Genomic DNA, 23313 nt, shown 5'->3' with positions numbered 1-23313 from the left:
TGTAGACTCCGTCTCATGCTACCACTAGAGTGAAAGCACCGCCAGCATTCAAAAGTGACCAAAACATCAGCCAGGAAGCATAGGAACTGAGAAGTGGTCTGTGGTCACCACCTGCAGAACCACTCCTTTATTGGGGGTGTCTTGCTAATTGCCTATAATTTACACCTGTTATCTATTCCATTTGCACAACAGCATGTGAAATTTATTGTCAATCAGTGTTGCTTCCTAAGTGGACAGTTTGATTTCACAGAAGTGTGATTGACTTGGAGTTACATTGTGTTGTTTAAGTGTTCCCTTTATTTTTTTGAGCAGTGTATATTAATGGTTGATGGCAATGGGTAACCAAATCATAGATTTTAGTCTCCTTGTCCATAGACAACTTTCAAGGTAAGGACACAAACATTTTGTAATTTGGATGAACTCTCTCTTCAAAATAAGGAAAAAAGAAAATCCTGCTTGCTCTCCAGGAGGGTTGGCCTCACTGAAGTTCTGGGTGTTTGAAAATGTTCTTGTTACAACAATTTCTCAAAATCACCCAAACTTCATGAAACATCTCATGAAAATGAATATTCAGGTGGCTTATGCCTACTAGTTGAAGATCCTTGCCATCACCTTACTCTACATAGACAAAATATGATGCGTTTATGAGTTGTGAGTACCCTAGCACTGTCTAGCATGTGCACAATACTAAAATGTAAAAAATTACATTTGATTCATGGAACATTTAATATCCAATCCTTATTTGTATGACATTCAAAACTGTCAATAAATGTCTGCAAAAATACATAGCCTCATATAACTCATTTTCAAAGACAAAAGTAGCCATATCAGATTTCAAATATGTGATTACAGTTGCAAAATTGGGAAGAAGTGTAATAATAAAATAAGTGTGGGGAATAACAGTAGTGTTCAGTAATTATATTTTAGCCCATTGTTAAGGAGAATTGTTCCACTGATCCCACTAAATTAAGTAAATAAATAAAATCTTCCGAAGACAAGATTACATAAATGTGCCCCGAAACACTAACCAAATAATTGTTATATTTATTGTCGCCCCTCTAGAATAAAACGTATATTTTCTGGGTTCACAATCTTTTTATTTTCACAGTTATAAATCAGGTCACCCTACCAAATACTGTAGGTCTGTCTGCTGACTTTTCGTTGTCACAGCCTAAACGCTAAACGAGGGGACTAATGCAAGTGTTGATTAAATCGACTTTAGCACATGCTGTTAAAAGGCTGCATTCTGCAATAACGACTGAAGTAACAGCAACCTAATTTTGTTGACAACATTGTACATAAAACAGGTCTACCATGCTACTCTTTTCAGAGTTGTATAAACTAAGGAGAGAATGTTCTCTCTCTCCAATCAGCTCCACTCTAATCTTGAGGGGCGTTTCTTTAAAACAGTCATCCAATCCCCTTGATCCCTTACATAACTAGACCAATCACATGCTTCAATGTGCCGCTGTTCACAGTGCTGTGGCAAGACAGGACAATGATCGAGGTTCAGCTCCTGATGTTAAATTGCAGGTGCAGATGATCCAATTTCAAAACGATTTGGAGTTGAAAAGTTAATGCGCTGACAATGCAATGGACTAATTAAAAATAAAAGTAGTACTTTTCAATGAGTGACATATAAGAGGTGTACCGTGAGAAGAGGGTCAAATGCCTGTGTCTCAAGGCCAATGCGTGAGAGTTGTCAACTCTGCAACACCTCGCACAAAGACCAATAGTGATGCAGTCAATCTCTCCTCAACTTTGAGCCAGGAGAGATTGACATGCATACTGACATTTGCCCTCTGTGTACATCTAAGTGCAATGCGTGCTGCTCAGAGAGACATCAGAGATTGTAACGTTCTTTGTTTCACGGAAACGTGGTTCACTCGAGACACGCTAACGGAGTCGGTACAGCCACCTGGTTTCTTCACGCATCGCGCCGACAGAAACAAACATCTCTCTGGTAAGAAGAAGGGCGGGGGGGTATGCCTTATGATTAACGAGACGTGGTGTGATCATAACAACAGACAGGAACTCAAGTCGTTTTGCTCACCTGGCCTAGAATTCCTTACAATCAAATGTCGACCGCATTATCTACCAAGAGAATTCTCTTCGATTATAATCACAGCCGTATATATCCCCGCCAAGCAGACACATCGATGGCCCTGAATGAACTTCATTGGATTCTATGTAAACTGGAAACCACATATCCTGAGGCTGCATTCATTGTAGCTGGGGATTTTAACAAGGCTAATCTGAAAACAAGACTCCCTAAAATCTATCAGCATATCGATTGTGCAACCAGGGCTGTTAAAACCCTGGATCATTGTTATTCTAACTTCCGCGACGCATATAAGGCCCTATCCCCGCCCTCCTTTCAGAAGAGCTGACCACGACTCCATTTTGTTGATCCCAGCTTATAGACAGAGACTAAAACAAGAAGCTCCCCGTAGCACTCACCTCCGTCATCATGAAGTGCTTTGAGAGACTAGTCAAGGACCATATCACCTCCACCCTACCTGACACCCTAGACCCACTCCAATTTGCTTACCGCCCCAACAGGTCCACAGATGACGCAATCGCAATCACACTGTACACTGCCCTAACCCACCTAGACAAGAGGAATACCTATGTAAGAATGCTGTTCATCGACAACAGCTCAGTATTTAACACCATAGTACCCTCCAAACTCGTCATTAAGCTTCTCGCTCTGTGCAACTGGGTCCTGGACTTCCTGACCGGCAGCCCCCAGGTGGTGAGGGTAGGAAACAACATCTCCACCGCGCTAATCCTCAACACTGGGGCCCCACAAGAGTGCATTCTCAGCCCTCTCCTGTACTCCCTGTTCACCCATGACTGCATGGCCATGCACGTCTCCAACTCAATCATCAAGTTTGCAGACGACACTAGTGGTAGGCTTGATTACCAACAACGACGAGACTGCCTAAAGGGAGGAGGTGAGGGCCCTCGGAGTGTGGTGTCAGGAAAATAACCTCACACTCAACGTCAACAAAACAAAAGAGATGATCGTGGACTTCAGGGAACAGCAGCGGGTGCACCCCCCTATCCACATCGACGGGACAATAGTGGAGAAGATGGAAAGCTTTAAAGTTCCTCAGCGTACACATCACAGACAAACTGTGCACAATCGAGAGCATCCTGTCGGGATGTATCATCGCCTGGTACAGCAACTGCTCCGCCCACAACCGTAAGGCTCTCCAGACGGTAATGAGGTCTGCACAACGCATCACCAGGGCCAAACTACCTGCTCTCCAGGACACCTACACCACCCGATGTCACAGGAAGGCCAAAAAGATCATCAAGGACAACAACCACCCGAGCCACTGCCTGTTCACCCCGCTATCATCCAGAAGGCGAGGTCAGTACAGGTGCATCAAAGCTGGGACCGAGAGACTGAAAAACAGCTTTTAACTCAAGGCCATCAGACTGTTAAACAGCCATAACTAACATTGAGTGGCTGCTGCCAACATACTGTCTCATCTCTAGCCACTTTAATAATAAAAAATTGGAGGTAATAAATGTATCACTAATCACTTTAAACTATGCCACTTTATATAATGTTTACATACCCTACACTACTCATCTCAAATGTATATACTGTACTCTATACCATCTACTGCATCTTGCCTATGCCGTTCGGCCATCACTCATCCATATATATTTTTATGTACATATTCTTATTCATCCCTTTACACTTGTGTGTATAAGGTAGTTGTTGGGAAATTGTTAGATTACTTGTTAGATATTACTGCATGGTTGGAACTAGAAGCACAAGCATTTCGCTACACTCGCATTAACATCTGCTAACCATGTGTATGTGACAAATAGAATTTGATTTGATTTGTTCTGGACCATATGCAATTTTCCAACTGGGCAGTAGTCTAGGTGTAACAAAACTAGGTCCCGTAGAACCTGACTGGTTGATTTAGAAAGAAAGCAGAGCAAAGCCTTATCATGGACAGACTTCTTTCTATTTTAGCAATTATTGTCTTGACCATGACAGCTTTCTTCTAGGGTGACACCCAGCAGTTTAGTCTCCTCAACTTGCTCAAATCGCCACATTATTCAGTATTAGATCTAGATGAGGTTTAGGGTTGAGTGAGTCTTTTGTAAAGAAAAACAATGCTTTTAGTTTCAGAGATATTTAGCACCAGCCTATTACTAGTCACCTATTCAAAACCTGACTGGAGCTCTATGGCAAGGGAGTCAGTTATTTATTTTACTGTCGTATCTGACATGTATACGGTTGAGTCGTCAGCGTACATAGACACACAGGCTTTATTTAAGATCAGTGGAAGGTCATTAGTAAAAACAGAACACAATAATGGCCCAAGCCAGCTGCCACACTCAACCAAATTTGCATTAGAGAGGCTTCCATTAAAGAAAACCCTCTGTGTTCTATTAGATAGGTAACTCTCAATCCATGATAATGCAGAGGATATAAAACCATAACATTTCGTTTTTCCAGCATTAGGTAATGATCAATGATTTCAAAAGCTGCACTGAAATATAACAAAACAGCTCCCACAATCTTCTTACTATAAATTTCTGTCAGCCAATCTACAGGCATTTGTGTCAGTGCCAAGCATGTTGAGTGCCCTTCCCTAAAAGCATGCTGAAAGTCTGTTGTTAAAACCTCTCTTGGGTACGTGAGACGTTAGCGTCCCACCTCTTCAACAGCCAGTGAAACTGCTGGGCGCCAAATTCAAATACAGAAATACTCATTCAAAAAATTCAGAAAACAAAACATATTTTACATAGGTTTAAAGATTAACTTCTTGTGAATCCAACCTCGGTGTCAGATTTTTAAAATGCTTTACGGCGAAAGCATCTTTACGATTATTTGAGAACATAGCCCAGCAGACAAATCATTACAAACAGTAACCAGCCAAGTAGAAGAGTTACACAAGTCAGAAATAGAGATAAAATGAATCCCTTACCTTTGATGATCTTCATATGGTTGCACTCAGCAGACATTCCATTTACTCAATAAATGTTCCTTTTGTTCGATAAAGTCTCTTTATATCCAAAAACCTCTGTTTTGTTCGCGCATTTTCTTCAGTAATCCACAGGCTCAAACGCAGTCAAAACAGGCAGACAAAAAAATCCAAATTGTATCCGTAAAGTTCAAAGAAACATGTCAAGCGATGTTTATATTCAATCCTCAGGTTGTTTTTAGCCTAAATAATCAATATTATTTCAACCGGACAATAACGTCGTCAATATAAAAGGTAAACAAGAAAGGCACTCTCTTGGTCGCACGCATGAAAAAGCTCTGTGACACTTTAGGGTACACTCATTCAGACTGCTCTTACTTCCTCATTTTTCAGAATACAAGCCTGAAACAATTTCTAAAGACTGTTGACATCTAGTGGAAGGCATAGGAACTGCAATTTGAGTCCTAAGTCAATGGATAATGTAATGGCATTGAATAGAAAACTACAAAACCAAAAAAAAAATACTTCTGAATGGATTTTTCTCAGGTTTTCATCCAAAATTCTGAATGCTGCCCCCTACCCTAGAGAAGTTAAAAGTGCCTTCCTCACCATCTTAAATAAGCATGCCCCATTAAAAAAATGTAGAACCAGGAAAGAATATAATCCCTGGTTCACTCCAGACCTGAATGTCCTTGACCAGCACAAAAGCATCCTGTGGCATACTGCATTAGCATCGAATAGCCCCCGCGATATGCAACTTTTCAGGGAAGTTAGGAACCAATATACACAGGCAATTAGGAAAACAAAGGCTAGCTTTTTCAAACAGAAATTTGCATCCTGTAGCACAAACTCTAAAAAGTTCTGGGACACTTTAAAGTCCATGGAGAATTAGAGCACCTCCTCCCAGCTGCCCTCCTCCTGGCTACCCCTACCCCCGTCAACAGCCCTGCAACCCCCACAGCAACTTGCCCAAGCCTCCCCCACTTCTAATTCACCCAAATTCAGATAGCTGATTTTCTGAAAGAGCTGCAAAATCTGGACCCCTACAAATCAGCTGGGCTAGACAATCTGGACCCTTTCTTTCTAAAATGATCCGCCAAAATTGTTGCAACCCCTATTACTAGCCTGTTCAACCTCTCTTTCGTATCGTCTGAGATCCCCAAAGATTGGATAGCTGCCGCGGTCATCCCCCTCTTCAAGATTGAATACCCAAACTGCTACAGACCTATATCTATCCTACCCTGCCTTTCTAAGGTCTTCGAAAGCCAAATTAACAAACAGATTACCGACCATTTCGAATCCCACCGTACCTTCTCCTTCAACTCTCCTTCCGTGGCCTCCAACTGCTCTTAAATGCAAGTAAAACTAAATGCATGCTATTCAACCGATCGTTGCCCACACCTGCCAGCCCGCCCAGCATCACTACTCTGGACGGTTCAGACTTAGAATATGTGGACAACTACAAATACCTAGGTGATTGGTTAGACTGTAAACTCTCCTTCCAGACTCATATTAAGCAACTCCAATCCAAAATTAAATATACAATCAGCTTCCTATTTCGCAACAAATCATCCTTCACTCATGCTGCCAAACATACCCTCGTAAAACTGACTATCCTACCGATCCTCGACTTCGGCGATGTCATTTACAAAATAGCCTCCAACACTCTACTCAGCAAATTGGATGCAGTCTATCACAGTGCCATCCGTTTTGTCACCAAAGCCCCATATTCTATCCACCATTGCGACCTGTATGCTCTCGTTGGCTGCAAAAATCTCTGAAGCTAGAGACTCATATCTCCCTCACTAGCTTTAAGCACCAGCTGTCAGAGCAGCTCATAGATCACTGCACCTGTAGCCCACCTGTAATTAGCCCATCCAACTACCTCCTCCCCATACTGCTATTTATTTTATTTATTTTGCTCCTTTGCACCCCAGTATCTCTACTTGTACACTCATATTCTGCACATCTATCACTCCAGTGTTTAATTGCTATATTGTAACTATTTCGCCACTATGGCCTATTTATTGCCTTACCTCCGTTATCCCATCTCATTTGCACACACTGTATGTAGACTTTTTCTATTGTATTATTGACTGTATGTTTGTTTATTCCATGTGTAACTCTGTGTTGTTGTTTGTGTTGCATTGCTTTGCTTTGTCTTGGCCAGGTCAAAGTTGTAAATGAGAACTTGTTGTCAACTAGCCTACCTGGTTGAAAATATATATATATTATTTCACCTTTAAATACAATTTCAATGTTCTCTGTTGCTTATTATGACAGAAGGGACTGGAGATGGAGGACTGGAGACTAGACAGTCAGTCTCTTAAGCAGTTTGCTATGTTGATGGAGATAATCCGGGAACCTCCTGCTCACTCTACTAGGCAAGTCAGTTAAGAACAAATTCTTATTTCCAATGACGACCTACCAAAAGGCAAAAGGCCTCCTGCGGGGATTAAAAATTAAAAAAAATATAGAGTGAATGCCTTCTCTTTTAAAGAGTGTTGGTTGCTCCCACAGCAAGTCAAAATTGTCACAAAAAGAGAAATTCCTGTCTTTGCAAAGTTTCTTCAGAAACTCGTTTCGTTTAGGGCAGCGAGGCAGCTGTAACTTCTATAGCATGGCAGGAGGCCAGAGATGATTATTCTCTTTCCTGTGGCAACAAGGGTGTTCAAGAGAATGTTGTAGTAGAGATAGAAGAGGAGTATTTTCCTGTGTGCATGGTCAGTCTGTCTGAATGGAGACAAATAGAGCTTGGAGTTTGTGTGCTGTGTCCATCCCAAACGGCAACCTATTTACTATTTAGTGCACTACGTTTGACCAAAGGTGGTGCATTATTTGGGGGCCCCTGAGTGGCGCAGCGTTCTGAGGCAATGCATCTCAGTTCTAGAGGCGTCACTACAGACCCTTGTTCGAACCCGGGCTCACAACCGGCCGTGATCGGGAGTCGGCGCACAATTGTCCGGGTTAGGGGAGGGACTTGCCTAGTTAAATAAAGATTAAAATAAATAAATATATAGATATATATAGGGAATAGGGTGCCATTTGGTATGAGCACTTGTTTTACTTTTTCTAAATTCACTGAGCGATTTATTTTGTATTTTTTTATTTAACTAGGCAAGTCAGTTAAGAACAAATTCTTATTTACAATGACGGCCTACCAAAAGGCAAAAGGCCTCCTGCGGGGATTAAAAACATAAAAAAATATAGGACAGAACCCACATCATGACAAGAGAGACACCACAACACTACATAAAGAGAGAACTAAGATAACAACATAGCATGGCAGCAACACAACATGACAACAACATCGTATCAACACAACATGGTAGCAGTTCAACATGGCAGCAGCACAACATGGTGAGTGAGTGAGTGAGTGAGTGAGTGAGTGAGTGAGTGAGTGAGTGAGTGAGTGAGTGAGTGAGTGAGTGAGTGAGTGAGTGAGTGAGTGAGTGATTAGACTAACCTGATGAGAGGAACATTGTCCAGAGTACAGCACAAAGTTGGTCCACTCTGTAGATAAAGCTCCTCCTCACATGACTGGTTATACAGCCTAGACAAATAAAATGCACACACACACACAAACACACACACAGACACACACACAGGAGGGGGAATGTTCTGATGAGTACATGGTTTTAAAAATCATGTCAGGCCTTGTAATTGTAACACTGTGGAACAGTCTAGTGCGTAATAGCAGACTATGTTTCTCTATTGCAATAGTCCTGTTATGGAAATACTAGTCTGGAAGTGACATTACATGGAAGACTGTTCTGACAACCCCACACACACACCCAGTATGGTGTAAGACTTTGGGAGTGAGTCAAAGACAGTTAAACATCATCACTAAGGACAGTATGTCGCAGCGCACACACATTGTCACACACACGTTACACACATGTGGTTTTTACATCACCCAGAAAAACTCTGGTGAACCACTGCTACTCCCACACCATATAAACACACACACACACACACACACACACACACACACACACACAGAAGAATGCACCTCCCTCTGTGTGGTACAGTTTGAATTCTCACAAGACCAGCAACATTATACTGGTGTGTTTAACCTGAGGTAAATATTAGCATCAATGTTGTATATTATTGGTTCTCCCACCACAGATACAATACAATGGTACTTTGAGTGTTATTCCACCTGCTCTCAATAAAGTTGTCATTCATGTTTTTCTAGCATTCCCTTTAGACATACTGTATGCTGTAGGTCAGTGTCTGCACCTACTAGCCCCAGAAACAGGTGTGGTGTCACATTATAGGGACAATGGCTGTGAGTGCTAGAGTTTCTATTTGTAGCCTAAACATTAACTAGCCTAAACAGGGTTTGCCCTGGATCAAAGAGGGGCTTAGGTGGTGGCGTGGCAGGGGGCGTATTATAAAAAACATATACTGTAGCTCCATTATCTTTTCTGCATACTTTATATCTGGTTTTAATCGTTTAAGTTTACACTGAAAGTGTTTTTCCATCCCGAAAATGTGTGTCTAAAATTAAATAAAAAGATCTATATCTGTTTTTTACATAGGCAGAGCGGGAAAAAAATGCTTAGCCCGGGAAAAATGCCCATTCAAGGATTTCAATTATAACCAGTTAAAGTTAAAACCAGTTATAACCAGTTATTAAACTGGAACTGACAGCATTTTAGCAACAGTTAACCCACTGTTCCCTGGGCGCCGGAGACGTGGCTGCCGATTAAGGCAGCCCTCCGCACCTCTCTGATTCAGAGGGGTTGGGTTAAATGCAGAACACACATTTAAGTTGAATGCAATCAGTTGTACAACTGACTAGGTATCCCCCTTTCCCCTTAACATAGCCAATCAGAGCTACAGTAGGCCATTATGCAAACAAGCCATTTGCCACAAGGGCCTGCCATCATTCACTTTGAACTTGACTGTGTGTTGCAACATCGCAAACTACTGCAAATATGTAAATACCACGGGAGTCCTCTTACATTTGGGAACTTTTACTATGACTTTTTTTGCCTATGTTTACTGACACCGGTTATATTCAGCGGGTGTTACGCGTTTGTAAATTCACCAGTTATTCTGAGCTCTGGCACACCAAATGACATGTGCATCTATAGCTGTGTAGCCTCCGAAAAACTGAGGGAAAAAGTCAGCCACTCACCCACTCCTCCGATGACATGACATCCTCCTAGCTAGCTATATAACTAACGTTAGGCTCCTGTGTTTTTAGCTTGCTTTACATATAGATATGCTAGCCTATTAGCCACGTTATGACTGACTTAGGATCATTGCCCCTGGTAGTTTGATTGTATTGACATTCATCATTTTTTTTTCCAAAATATTGAGTCATTGAAACTGATTTACAACCTGATAGCAACCTTTTTTGGACTACCAAGAAATGTATTGGTGAATTATATTAATCATGCATTGAACTGCATCCATCAATTATGCCAAAAATTCCTTACTGTATGTCATGGAATGTTGAGTCAAATATAACCCATTTTTAAAACCTCTTATAATGTTGGTTTTATAACATAATTCTATTTTTGACTGGTATTATGATTGTCTGTCTGTTTCATATCTGCAAAGTAGTTCAAAGGCTGTCAGTTACACTTTAACACGAATGAGATATGATTTAGCTACGTACCAGTTATCCACAGGGCAGACATGCTGGTTGTACAAGGCCATAGCGTACCTGTGACGAAGAAAAGAGTTAGCCTATACATCAGATAGACAACATGGATCAGGTAAAGGGCAATGGTTAGGGTTAAACACATCAGGCAGGATGCAACACACCTGACTCAACTCATCAACTAACCATGGTCTTAAATCTGGACCACACAACTGGAACTTGAACATTTGATTACTTGAAGCATTACACTTATTAATGCCCAGTCATTCATATTAAAATATGCAACGTACTTTTGTAGGGGTGTAATCGCACATGTGCGTACGGGTATCTCGGTTCAGTCCACACTGTGAACCTGAATGAATACATAAAAAATACAAAACAAAAACACTAGGCCTTTAGGCTATGCTGCATTGTAGGCCTATACCTCGAGTAAATCTGAGCTGAAAACAACTTTTCAGGCTGTTCAGTTAACTTCTCTAGGATAGGGGGCAGCATTTTCACGTTTGGATGAAAAGCGTGCCCAGAGTAAACTCCTACTCTGTCCCAGATGCTAATATATGCATATTAATATTAGTATTGGATAGAAAACACTCTGAAGTTTCTAAAACTGTTTGAATCATGTCTGTGACTATAACAGAACTTATTTGGCAGGCAAAACCCCGAGGACAAACCATTCAGATTTTTTTTTTTTTGAGGTCACTCTCTTTTCAATGGGTTTTCATTGGGAATCCAGATTTCTAAGGGACCTTCCTGCAGTACCTATCGCTTCCACTGGATGTCAACAGTCTTTAGAAATTGGTTGAGGTTTTTCCTTTGAGAAATGAAGAAGTAGCCATGTTCAGAATGAGGCTCCAGTGAAATATACTGTTTGTTAGAGGCGCGTGACCAGAAAGCATGCTACACATTGTTTTCCTCCGGTATTGAACACAGATCATCCCATCTTCAATTTTTATCGATTATTTACGTTAAAAAATACCTAAAGTTGTATTACAAAAGTAGTTTGAAATGTTTGGACAAAGCTTACAGGTAACCTTTGAGATATTTTGTAGTCACGTTGTGCAAGTTGGAACCGGTGTTTTTCTGGATTAAACACGCCAAATAAATTGACATTTTGGATATATATCGACGGAATTAATCGAACAAAACGACCATTTGTGATGTTTATGGGACATATTGGAGTGCCAACAGAAGAAGCTCGTCAAAGGTAAGGCATGAATTATATCTTTATTTCTGCGTTTTGTGTCACGCCGGGAGGGTTGAAATATGATGGTCTGTGATTGTTAGCTGGGGTGCTATCCTCAGATAATAGCATTGTTTTCTTTTGCTGTAAAGCATTTTTAAAATCTGGATTCACAACAAGTGTAGCTTTAATTTGGTGTATTGAATGTGTGATTTCATGAAAGTTAAATTTTTATAGTAATTTATTTGAATTTGGCGCTCTGCATTTTCACTGGATGTTGGCCAGGTGGAACGCTACCGTCCCACACATCCCAGAGAGATTTTAAAACAACTAGAACCTATGTGCACGTTGCAATCAAAATTAAAATCTTAATTGGCGCATTTCAAACTGTCCTTTTGTGAGGCGCAGCCGGGAACTAGTTCTGCGAGTGGTGGGGTCGATCAACCAGAAGTGGAGGATCTCCCATCATTGTTTAAATATCCAGTTTGGGAATGTTTTAGCTTCCCAGTAGATTACAACGGCGACGGACAGAGAGTTGTGGATAAAACGTTAACAGTATTTTGCCACACTCAACGAGAAAAGCCTATGCAATTGCTAACGCCTCAAATATGTTGACACATTTACGTGGACATCACCCCAGTATACCGGAGCAAGACCGAAACGCAAAGAAACAACATCATCGCCCCGCTGCATTCAAGCAGCCCTTGGCAGCTGATTCTGACCGGGCCAAAGAAATTACAAGAGCGATAGGTAGGCTGTGTTCATATTTTTTTTTTTTACAGTCTTTGGTTTTTAGACGGATAAGCACCCATTCTCGGTGGTTGAGAATAGGGGGTTTCAGCACCATTAGGAACTTCACTCTTGCACCCATTCAGCAAACACAGGTAGCACCCATTACACTTCAATCATTCCCAAGGTGAATGGCTATGCCTGCTACGCTATGAAACCACACACTATTGCAGAGACTTACCAGTCTCAATTGATATGGTGAAAACTGTGTGGGGAGGCAGAGGTACAGAAACTCACAGCAATACCTTTGTCAGATAACATTGTTAAACAAATAATTCATACTATTGCTAGCAATCAAGAGGAAATTGGAGAAGAAAAAAAACCTCCCCAGATTATGCTCGCCAAATTGACGTTAGCTGTGAGTGCGGAGATGCCCATGCCTTGACTTTTGTTCGCTATATATGTCAGGGGATGATATTCACGATGATGTATTGTTCTGTCTCACGATTCCCAAGCATGAAATGGCACAGGGGATGTTCAGTGTGCTGTGTGGCTATATTGACGAAAAACAGATTCCATCTATAGCAGGACGGCGGGCAGGCCTCTGCACTCTAGTTATGAATGTGTCTCACCTCTGCCATACAGATGCATTCATTGTATGATACAACGAGAGCAACTAGCAGCAAAAGAGCTGAGCGCAGAACTCTGAGATATACTGCAGCAGGTAACTTCCATTGTAACGCTTTGAACACACCAACAGTGTTTCGCGCAAAATAGTATGCAACAAAAGTTCCACATTCACAATTTCTGTCAAGCCTACTACGGATACTGTTCGATAAATCCAACATATGCACCACACCAAACGCATTGCAACTGCCTCTGAAACACAATGCTGCAAGGCAAACGCAGTCTTCCATTGGAAATTTATGTAATTCTGGTATACCAAAATGCACAACCCTGTCGGTGTGTTCGAAGCGTAAACTACATCGAAACACATCACTGCACGCAAGCCTGTTCGCAAAACTATGTGGAGATATGGGATCAGCGCAAGACAGTCATCTATTTCATACCGAGGCTTGGTGGTTTCCAGAGGGGAGTGTTGGAAAGCTTTTTCGCATTGAAAGAGGAACTGTTGTCATTTACAATGGATGTTAAAAAAAAAAAGACTTGGTTGACTTTTTTTGTAATGAAAAGAAAATGTGTCTCCTTGCCTATGTAACAGACATAGGCAATGTCAGAAACTGAACAAACTGAACGCAAGAATGCAGGGGAAATACAAAAACATTCTACAGATGAGTGACCAAAACAGTGGATTCAGAGGAAGTAATTCTTATTGGAGAGTCTTTCAAAAGCGAACCATGCCCCATTCCCTCGGCTGTGAATGTTACTAACAGAAAACAGCATCAGTAAGAGTCCCACACGAGTGATGACTGCTTACCTCAAACACTTGGAAAAGCACTTTGGGACCTACTTCCCAATCCATTTGACTGTGATCCTGGATTGACATGCCGGTAAGTGAAATTAAACAGCTGTTCGAGCTGTCATGTGACCGAATGTATTCACGGTTCACTACGGTGGAGTTTTGATTCCTGACTCGAAGGGAATATCCTGCTGTCTCCCTCTGAGCATTAATGCCGCGTTCAAAACAACTACCAACACAGAACTGGGAAATCTCCGACTTCCGACTTAGTGCGTTCAAGACAACTGGGAAATCAGAAAAAATTTGCTCCGACTGGGATTAAAAACAAATATCGATCCAGGTTGGATGTGACAGCAGAGATGAGGTGCGCACTGTCGACCACGCCCCTGACTTTGAGAAGTTCCGACAAGACATGCATTAATCACACCCATCTCATTAGTGGTGGTGAGATAAAATACATAATGTCAGACTCATTCGTAATTGACTGTCATAGCCCCTCAATAAAGTATGTGATGGTGAATTGAGAAGACACTCAGAAAGAATATTTTTGCTCAGTTCATCTTTACCTCGATCCTGACTAGTCTCCCAGTCCTTTCCATTGAAAAACATCCCCACTGCATGATGCTGCCACCACCATGCTTCACAGTAGGGATGGTGCCATGTTTCCTCCAGACGTAACACTTGGCATTCAGGTCAAAGAGTTCAATCTTGGTTTCATCGGATCAGAGAATCTTGTTTCTCATGGTCAGAGTCCTTTAGGTGCCTTTTGGCAAACTCCAAGCGGGCCATCATGTGCCTTTTAATTGAAGAGTGGCTTCCGTCTGGCCACTCTACCATAAAGGCCTGATTGGTGGAGTGCTGCAGAGATGGTTGTCCTTCTGGAAGGTTCTCCTATCTCCACAGAGGAACTCTGGAGCTCTGTCAGAGTGACCATCAGGTTCTTGGTCACCTCCTCAACCAAGGCCCTTCTATCACGATTGCTCAGTTTGGCCGGGCGGCCAGCACTAGGAAGAGTCTTGGTGGCGATGGAGGCCACTGTGTTCTTGGGGACATTCAATGCTGCAGACATTTTTTTGGTACCCTTCCCCAGATCTGTGCCTCGACATAATCCTGTCTCGGAGCTCTGCGGACAATTCATTTGACCTCATGGCTTGGTTTTTGCTCTGGCATGCACTGTCAACTGCGGGAACTCCAATCAAGTTGTAGAAACATCTCAGGGTTGATCAATGGAAACAGGATGCACCTGAGCTCAATTTCAAGTCTCATAGCAAAGGGTCTGAATACTTATGTAAATAAGGTATTTCTGTTCATTCTTTTTTTAGAAATTTGCAAAAATGAAAAAAATATGTTTTACTTTGTCATTACGGGTTATTGTGTGTAGATTGATGAGGACAATTTTTAAATAAATTTTAGAATATGGCTGTAGCATAACAAAATGTAGAAAAAGGGGTCTGAATACTTTCCGAATGCACTGTATATGACACTGTTATAGGTCTATCTCCCCTTACAGAGATTTTCAGAGTACTGCCCATAAGCAACACCCTGTCAAGAATTCAGTCAGACATTGTTGCTTATACAACTCTTTTAGCTAGACGGCTAATACTCCAAAACTGGAAGATGGTAGTTCCCCCATATTATAAATATTGGGTGGGAGATGTATTGTGGTCTCTGAAATGAGAAAAACGTTTATTCTATACACGTGGGAACTCCAAGCTGTTTTATGATGCTTGGGCTCCATTCTGGTCTTACTTTGAACCGAGATGGCTGCCTCGCTTCGCGTTCCTAGGAAAATATGCAGTATTTTGTTTTTTTATGTGTTATTCCTTACATTGGTACCCCAGGTAATCTTAGGTTTCATTACATACAGTCGGGAGGAACTACTGAATATAAGAGCAACGTCAACTCACCATCGTTACAACCAGGAATATGACTCTCCCGAAGCGGATTCTGTGTTTTGCCTTCCACCCAATACAATGGATCTGATCCCAGCCGGCGACCGTAAAAGGGGCAAACGAAGCGGTCTCCTGGTCAGGCTTTGGAGACGGGCACATCGCGCTCCACTCCCTAGCATACTACTCGCCATTGTCCAGTCTCTTGACAATAAGGTTGATGAAATTCGAGCAAGGGTAACATTCCAGAGAGACATCAGAGATTGTAACGTTCTTTGCTTCACGGAAACATGGCTCACTCGAGAGACGCTAACGGAGTCAGTGCAGCCAGCTGGTTTCTTCACGCATCGCGCCGACAGAATCAAACATCTTTCTGGTAAGAAGAGGGGCGGGGGTGTATGCCTTATGATTAACGAGACGTGGTGTGATCATAACAACATACAGGAACTCAAGTCATTCTGTTCACCTGATCTAGAATTCCTCACAATCAAATGTCGACCGCATTATCTACCAAGGGAATTCTCTTCGATTATAATCACAGCCGTATATATTCCCCCCCAAGCAGACACATCGATGGCCCTGAACGAACTTTATCTGACTCTTTGTAAACTGGAAACCACACACCCTGAGGCTGCATTCATCGTAGCTGGGGATTTTAACAAGGCTAATCTGAAAACAAAACTCCCTAAATTCTATCAGCATATCGATTGTGCTACCAGGGCTGGTAAAACCTTGGATCATTGTTATACTAACTTCCGCGACGCATATAAGGCCCTCCCCCGCCCTCCTTTCGGAAAAGCTGACCACGACTCAATTTTGTTGCTTCCAGCCTTCAAACAGAAACTAAAACAGCAAGCTCCCGCGCTCAGGTCTGTTCAGCGCTGATCCGACCAATCTGATTCCACGCTTCAAGACTGCTTCGATCACGTGGATTGGGATATGTTCCGCATTGCGTCCAACAACAACATTGACGAATACGCTGATTTGGTGAGCGAGTTCATTAGAAAGTGCATTGACGATGTCGTACCCACAGCAACGATTAAAACATTCCCAAACCAGAAACCGTGGATTGATGGCAGCATTCGCGTGAAACTGAAAGCGCGAACCATTGCTTTTAACCAGGGCAAGGTGACCGGAAACATGACCGAATACAAACAGTGTAGCTATTCCCTCCGCAAGGAAATCAAACAAGCTAAGTCCCAGTATAGAGACAAAGTAGAGTTGCAATTCAACAGCTCAGACACAAGAGGTATGTGGCAGGGTCTACAGTCAATCACGGATTACAAAAAGAAAACCAGCCCCGTCGCAGACCAGGATGTCTTGCTCCCAGACAGACTAAATAACTTTTTTGCTAGCTTTGAGGACAATACAGTGCCACTGACACGGCCCGCTACCAAAACCTGCGGGCTCTCCTTCACTGCAGCCGAGGTGAGGAAAACATTTAAACGTGTTAACCCTCGCAAGGCTGCAGGCCCAGACGGCATTCCCAGCCGCGTCCTCAGAGCATGCGCAGACCAGCTGGCTGGTGTGTTTAAGGACATATTCAATCAATCCTTATCCCAGTCTGCTGTTCCCACATGCTTCAAGAGGGCCACCATTGTTCCTGTTCCCAAGAAAGCTAAGGTAACAGAGCTAAACGACTACCGCCACGTAGCACTCACTTCCGTCATCATGAAGTGCTTTGAGAGACTAGTCAAGGACCATATCACCTCCACCCTACCTGACACCCTAGACCCACTCCAATTTGCTTACCGATCCAATAGGTCCACAGACGACGCAATCGCAACCACACTGCACACTACCCTAACCCATCTGGACAAGAGGAATACCTATGTAAGAATGCTGTTCATCGACTACAGCTCAGCATTTAACACCATAGTACCCTCCAAACTCGTTATCAAGCTCGAGACCCTGGGTCTCGACCCCGCCCTGTGCAACTGGGTCCTGGACTTCCTGACGGGCCGCCCCCAGGTGGTGAGGGTAGGTAACAACATCTCCACCCCGCTGATCCTCAACACTGGGGCCCCACAAGGGTGCGTTCTGAGCCCTCTCCTGTACTCCCTGTACCCACGACTGCGTGGCCATGCACGCCTCCAACTCAATCATCAAGTTTGCGGACGACACTACAGTGGTAGGCTTGATTACCAACAACGACGAGACGGCCTACAGGGAGGAGGTGAGGGCCCTTGGAGTGTGGTGTCAGGAAAATAACCTCACACTCAACGTCAACAAAACAAAGGAGATTATTGTGGACTTCAGGAAACAGCAGAGGGAGCACCCCCCTATCCACATCGACGGGACAGTAGTGGAGAAGGTGGAAAGTTTTAAGTTCCTCGGTGTACACATCACGGACAAACTGAATTGGTCCACCCACACAGACAGCGTTGTGAAGAAGGCGCAGCAGCGCCTCTTCAACCTCAGGAGGCTGAAGAAATTCGGCTTGTCACCAAAAGCACTCACAAACTTCTACAGATGCACAATCGAGAGCATCCTGTCGGGCTGTATCACCGCCTGGTACAGCAACTGCTCCGCCCACAACCGTAAGGCTCTCCAGAGGGTAGTGAGGTCTGCACAACGCATCACCGGGGGCAAACTACCTGCCCTCCAGGACACCTACACCACCCGATGTCACAGGAAGGCCATAAAGATCATCAAGGAAAAACAACCACCCGAGCCACTGCCTGTTCACCCCGCTATCATCCAGAAGGTGAGGTCAGTACAGGTGCATCAAAGCAGGGACCGAGAGACTGAAAAACAGCTTCTATCTCAAGGCCATCAGACTGTTAAACAGCCACCACTAACATTTAGTGGCCGCTGCCAACATACTGACTCAACTCCAGCCACTTTAATAATGGGAATTGATGGAAATTATGTAAAAATGTATCACTAGCCACTTTAAACAATGCCACTTAATATAATCTTTACATACCCTACATTACTTATCTCATATGTATATGTATATACTGTACTCTATATCATCTACTGCATCTTGCCATCTTTATGTAATACATGTATCACTAGCCACTTTAAACTATGCCACTTTATGTTTACATACCCTACATTACTCATCTCATATGTATAGACTGTACACTATACCATCTACTGCATCTTGCCTATGCCGTTCTGTACCATCACTCATTCATATATTTTTATGTACATATTCTTCATTCCTTTACACTTGTGTGTATAAGGTAGTAGTTGTGGAATTGTTAGGTTAGATTACTTGTTGGTTATTACTCCATTGTCGGAACTAGAAGCACAATGCATTTCGCTACACTCGCATTAACATCTGCTAACCATGTGTATGTGACAAATAAAATTTGATTTGATTTATTGAAGCAACATTCATCTGTATTTGACACCGCTGTGATTTACTGGTTGAAGGACAGTCTATTTTTTTATTTTTTGGGGGGGGGGGGGGTGGATCAGCTTAATATTGCGGAAAGAATGTTGCTTCCAATGTAATTGTCTGCATCATTTCCAATCCCCCATATTTTTGGGGGTAAATATATATATCCATTCACGTATGCATACATATACACATATATACATACACATACCTACATAGACATACATACTTTTTTTAAAGAGTATACCTTTATTATTATTCCCTGCAAACCCTACCACCGATCCCCCAATTGGAGTAAACTGATAAACATTTCTGTTTTTACCTTCAATTTATACATCTTATACACATTTTACAGACACAGTTCTCTCTTGTTTGTTCTTAGTCCTTCCTCTATTTCTGTTGTCCATCCAGTTTGATTTCCACTTGTAACTGTGCTATTTCACAATAGCTCCGCACCTATACACATTTCACAGATCCCGTATGCCCTACATTGTTTATCTTGTTATTAGTCCCACCCTTCAGCTCCACTCAACCTTTCCCATCTATCTTCCAACATCATCCATTTCGGATTTTTATTTGCCATATATTTTTCAACTGTGCTGTGATGCTTCACAAAAGATTTGAATCTTCCAATTCTCATAGCTTCCACGGATTGTAAATTAAAAATAAACATTTTTGCTAAAATAATTATTATATTATTGATTGATTGACTATGGCTTTTCAAATCCCCCAGTATTGCTATCTGTAGCGTTAGTTCTACGCAAATGTTGCAATTCTTCAACCATTCCTGGACCTGTGACCAAAAACGAGCTACATGCGGACAATACCAAAATAAATGGTCTAATGACTCTGCCTCCTCACAGCAGAATCTACAGAGCTGAGAAGATTGTATCCCCCATATATATAACATTCTATTAGTTGCAAGAATTTTGTACAATAATTTAAATTGAAAAATTCGAAGTTTTGAATCCGGCGTTGTTTTGCGTATCAATTCATAAACCATGTGCCATGGAATGGGTACATCGAAAATCTCTTCCCAACTATTTTGCAATTTATATGGCACAGCTGTAAGTTTGTTGGTCCTTAAATGAAATTGGTATATGTTTTTATTTATCACACTTTCCTTTAACCATTTATGTTCTTTAATATAAGGCCGACATACAAGTTCCTTACTTTTATCCCCTTCCACCTGCCTCTTCCATTTTTGTGGTAATGCTGCAATTAATTGGTTGTAATTTTGGGTAGAGCAGACATTTCCATATGTCTGTGTTAGCTGCATGTGTGACATTACTCCACCAGTCCTATTTATGATATCATTCACAAAAATTATACCTTTTTTAAACATTTCTTCGATAAATACAGTTTTTTTATCAATTACTATATTTGAATTTAACCACAAGATTTATTGTACTATTTGTTCCGTCCTTTCAGGTGGATTAAACTGAAATTGCAACCAACTTTCTAAGGCTTGTTTAAAAAATAAAGATATTTTGGAAATTATTTCCTTTTCAAGCAACCGAAAGTGAGCAGGTGTAATCTGAATAAAGGGAAAAAGGCCCTTCTTGAACATAGGATGAGACATTCGTACCAATCTACTAGAGAACCAGTTTGGATTTAAGTATAACTTTTGTATGACTGATGCCTTTAGTGAGAGGTCTAATGCTTTAATATTTAATAATTCTGCCCTCCGAATTCATATTCGTTATATAAATAGGCCCTTTTAATTTTATCTGGCTTGCCGTTCCAAATAAAATTGAATATTTTTTGTTCATATAATTTAAAAAGCAGGTCACTAGGTGTAGGCAAAACCATAAGCAAATAGGTAAACTGTGATATGATTAAAGAGTTAAATCAGGGTGATTTTCCCACAAATAGACAGGTATTTTCCTTTCCATGGTAGCAAGATCTTATCTATTTTTGCTAACTTTCTATAAAAATTTATTGGAGTGAGATCATTTCTTTCTTTTGGGATTTGTATACCGAGTATGTCCACATCACCGTCAGACCATTTAATTGGTAAACTACATGGCAATGTAAAATGTGTATTTTTTAGTGATCCAATACGTAATATGGTACATTTATCATAATTTGGTTTTAATCCAGAGAGGATAGCAAATGTATCTAGATCCTCTAAGAGGCCGTGGAGAGATTCTAGTTGTGGTTTTAAAAGAAAACATGAATCATCAGCGTACAATGACACCTTAGTTTTTAGGCCCTGGATTTCTAATCCCTTAATATTAATGTTTGATCTAATTTTAACAGCTAACATTTCGATGGCAATAATAAATAGATATGCCGATAGTGGACAACCTTGTTTTACTCCTCTAGATAGTTTAAAACTTTCTGAGATGTAGCCATTATTTACTATTTTACACCTAGGGTTACTATACATAATTTTTACCCATTTTATAAGAGATTCCCCAAAATTGAAATATTCTAGGCATTTATATATAAACTCCAGTCGTACTTTATCAAAAGCCTTTTCAAAATCAGCTATGAAAACCAGGCCTGGTGTCCCCGATATTTCATAGTGTTCTATTGTTTCCAGTACTTGCCTTATATTATCTCCAATGTATCGTCCATGTAAAAAACCTGTCTGATTAGGATGAATAATATCTGACAAAACTTTTTTTATTCTATGCGCCAAGCATTTTGCTAGGATTTTTGCATCACAACACCGAAGTGTAAGAGGTCTCCAATTTTTTAAATGGACTGGATCTTTATATATACCACTTGGGTCCTGTTTCAGTAATAATGATATCACACCTTCTTGTTGCGTGTCTGATAATCTCTCATTTATATGAGTGATTAAAACAAGCTAATAATGGTCCTTTGAGTATATCAAAAAAATGTTTGTATACTTCCACTGGTATGCCATCCAGTCCTGGAGTTTTCCCATCCTTAAAGGCCCCAATTGCATCAAGTAGTTCCTCCTCTGTAATTAGGCCTTCACATGAGTCTTTCTGTACAGATGTTAATTTTACATTATTATTAGGGAAAAAATCCATACAATTAGTTTCAGTTAGTGGAGATGGATGAGCCTGAAACGAAAATATATTCCTAAAGTACTTTACTTCCTCTTTCAAAATATCATTTGGTGAATCATGCGTGACTCCATCATTTGTAACAAGTTTTAATACGTTTTTTTTGGTAGCATTTCTATATTGAAGATTGAAAAAGAATTTGGTGCATTTTTCCCTATATTCCATCCAGTTCGCTTTATTTTTGTAATATATTACACTGGATCTTTCTTGAATAAGTTCCTTCATTTCTTTTTGTTTTTCCTCTAACTTATTCTGTGCCTCTATGGTACCGTTTTTATTGTTATCTAACTGTACTGTTAGTCCTTCAATTTCCTTTGTTAATATGGACTCTTTTGATCGAAATTGCTTTTGTTTTATATATGAGTACTGAATTGCATGGCCTCTAAAGGCACACTTAAAAGTGTCCCATATAATATGGGGATCTGCTGTACCTATGTTATGTCTAAAAAAGTCAGTTATAAATTCTTCTGCCCTAGTTCTATACAATTTATCATCTAGTAGGCTTTGATTAAATTTCCAATATCCTCGCCCACGTGGAAATTCTGTAAGAGTAATATATTTGCCAATTATGTGATGGTCCGACCGCATTCTGTCCCCTATCAAACACTTTTTAACTTTTGGTGCCAGAGAGAATGATATAAGAAAGTAGTCAAGGCGACAAGCTTGATTAAGCCTCCGCCATGTACAGTATATCACAAAAGTGAGTACACCCCTCACATTTTTGTAAATATTTGAGTATATCTCTTCATGCGACAACACTGAAGAAATGACACTTTGCTTCAATGTAAAGTAGTGAGTGTACAGCTCGTATAACAATGTAAATTTGCTGTCCCCTCAAAATAACTCAACACACAGCCAATAATGTCTAAACCGCTGGCAACAAAAGTGAGTACACCCCTAAGTGAAAATGTCCAAATTGGGCCCAAAGTGTCAATATTTTGTGTGGCCACCATCATTTTCCAGCACTGCCTTAACCCTCTTGGGCATGGAGTTCACCAGAGCTTCACAGGTTGCCACTGGAGTCCTCTTCCACTCCTCCATGACAACATCACGGAGCTGGTGGATGTTAGAGACCTTGCACTCATCCACCTTCCATTTGAGGATGCCCCACAGATGCTCAATAGGGT

The 23313-nt window shown here is 41.3% G+C and overlaps 1 protein-coding gene across 1 annotated transcript in view; it reads right to left on the bottom strand.

Moving 5' to 3' along the window:
- LOC129859507 (transmembrane protein 150A-like) overlaps positions 1 to 23313 on the bottom strand; it is a 99074-nt gene that overhangs the window by 58785 nt on the left and 16976 nt on the right. The window contains exons 3-4 of the mRNA XM_055929374.1: positions 10591 to 10638; positions 8425 to 8511 (exon numbers count right to left, since the gene is read on the bottom strand). Of these exons, the coding sequence (XP_055785349.1) occupies positions 8425 to 8511; positions 10591 to 10638 (135 nt within the window). The remainder of the gene's footprint in view (positions 1 to 8424; positions 8512 to 10590; positions 10639 to 23313) is intronic.

Source organism: Salvelinus fontinalis, chromosome 1, assembly GCF_029448725.1.
Source record: "Salvelinus fontinalis isolate EN_2023a chromosome 1, ASM2944872v1, whole genome shotgun sequence".
NCBI lineage: Eukaryota > Metazoa > Chordata > Actinopteri > Salmoniformes > Salmonidae > Salvelinus > Salvelinus fontinalis.
The sequence above is the reverse complement of the archived record's forward strand: the minus strand, read 5'-3'. Positions and strand labels throughout refer to the sequence as shown.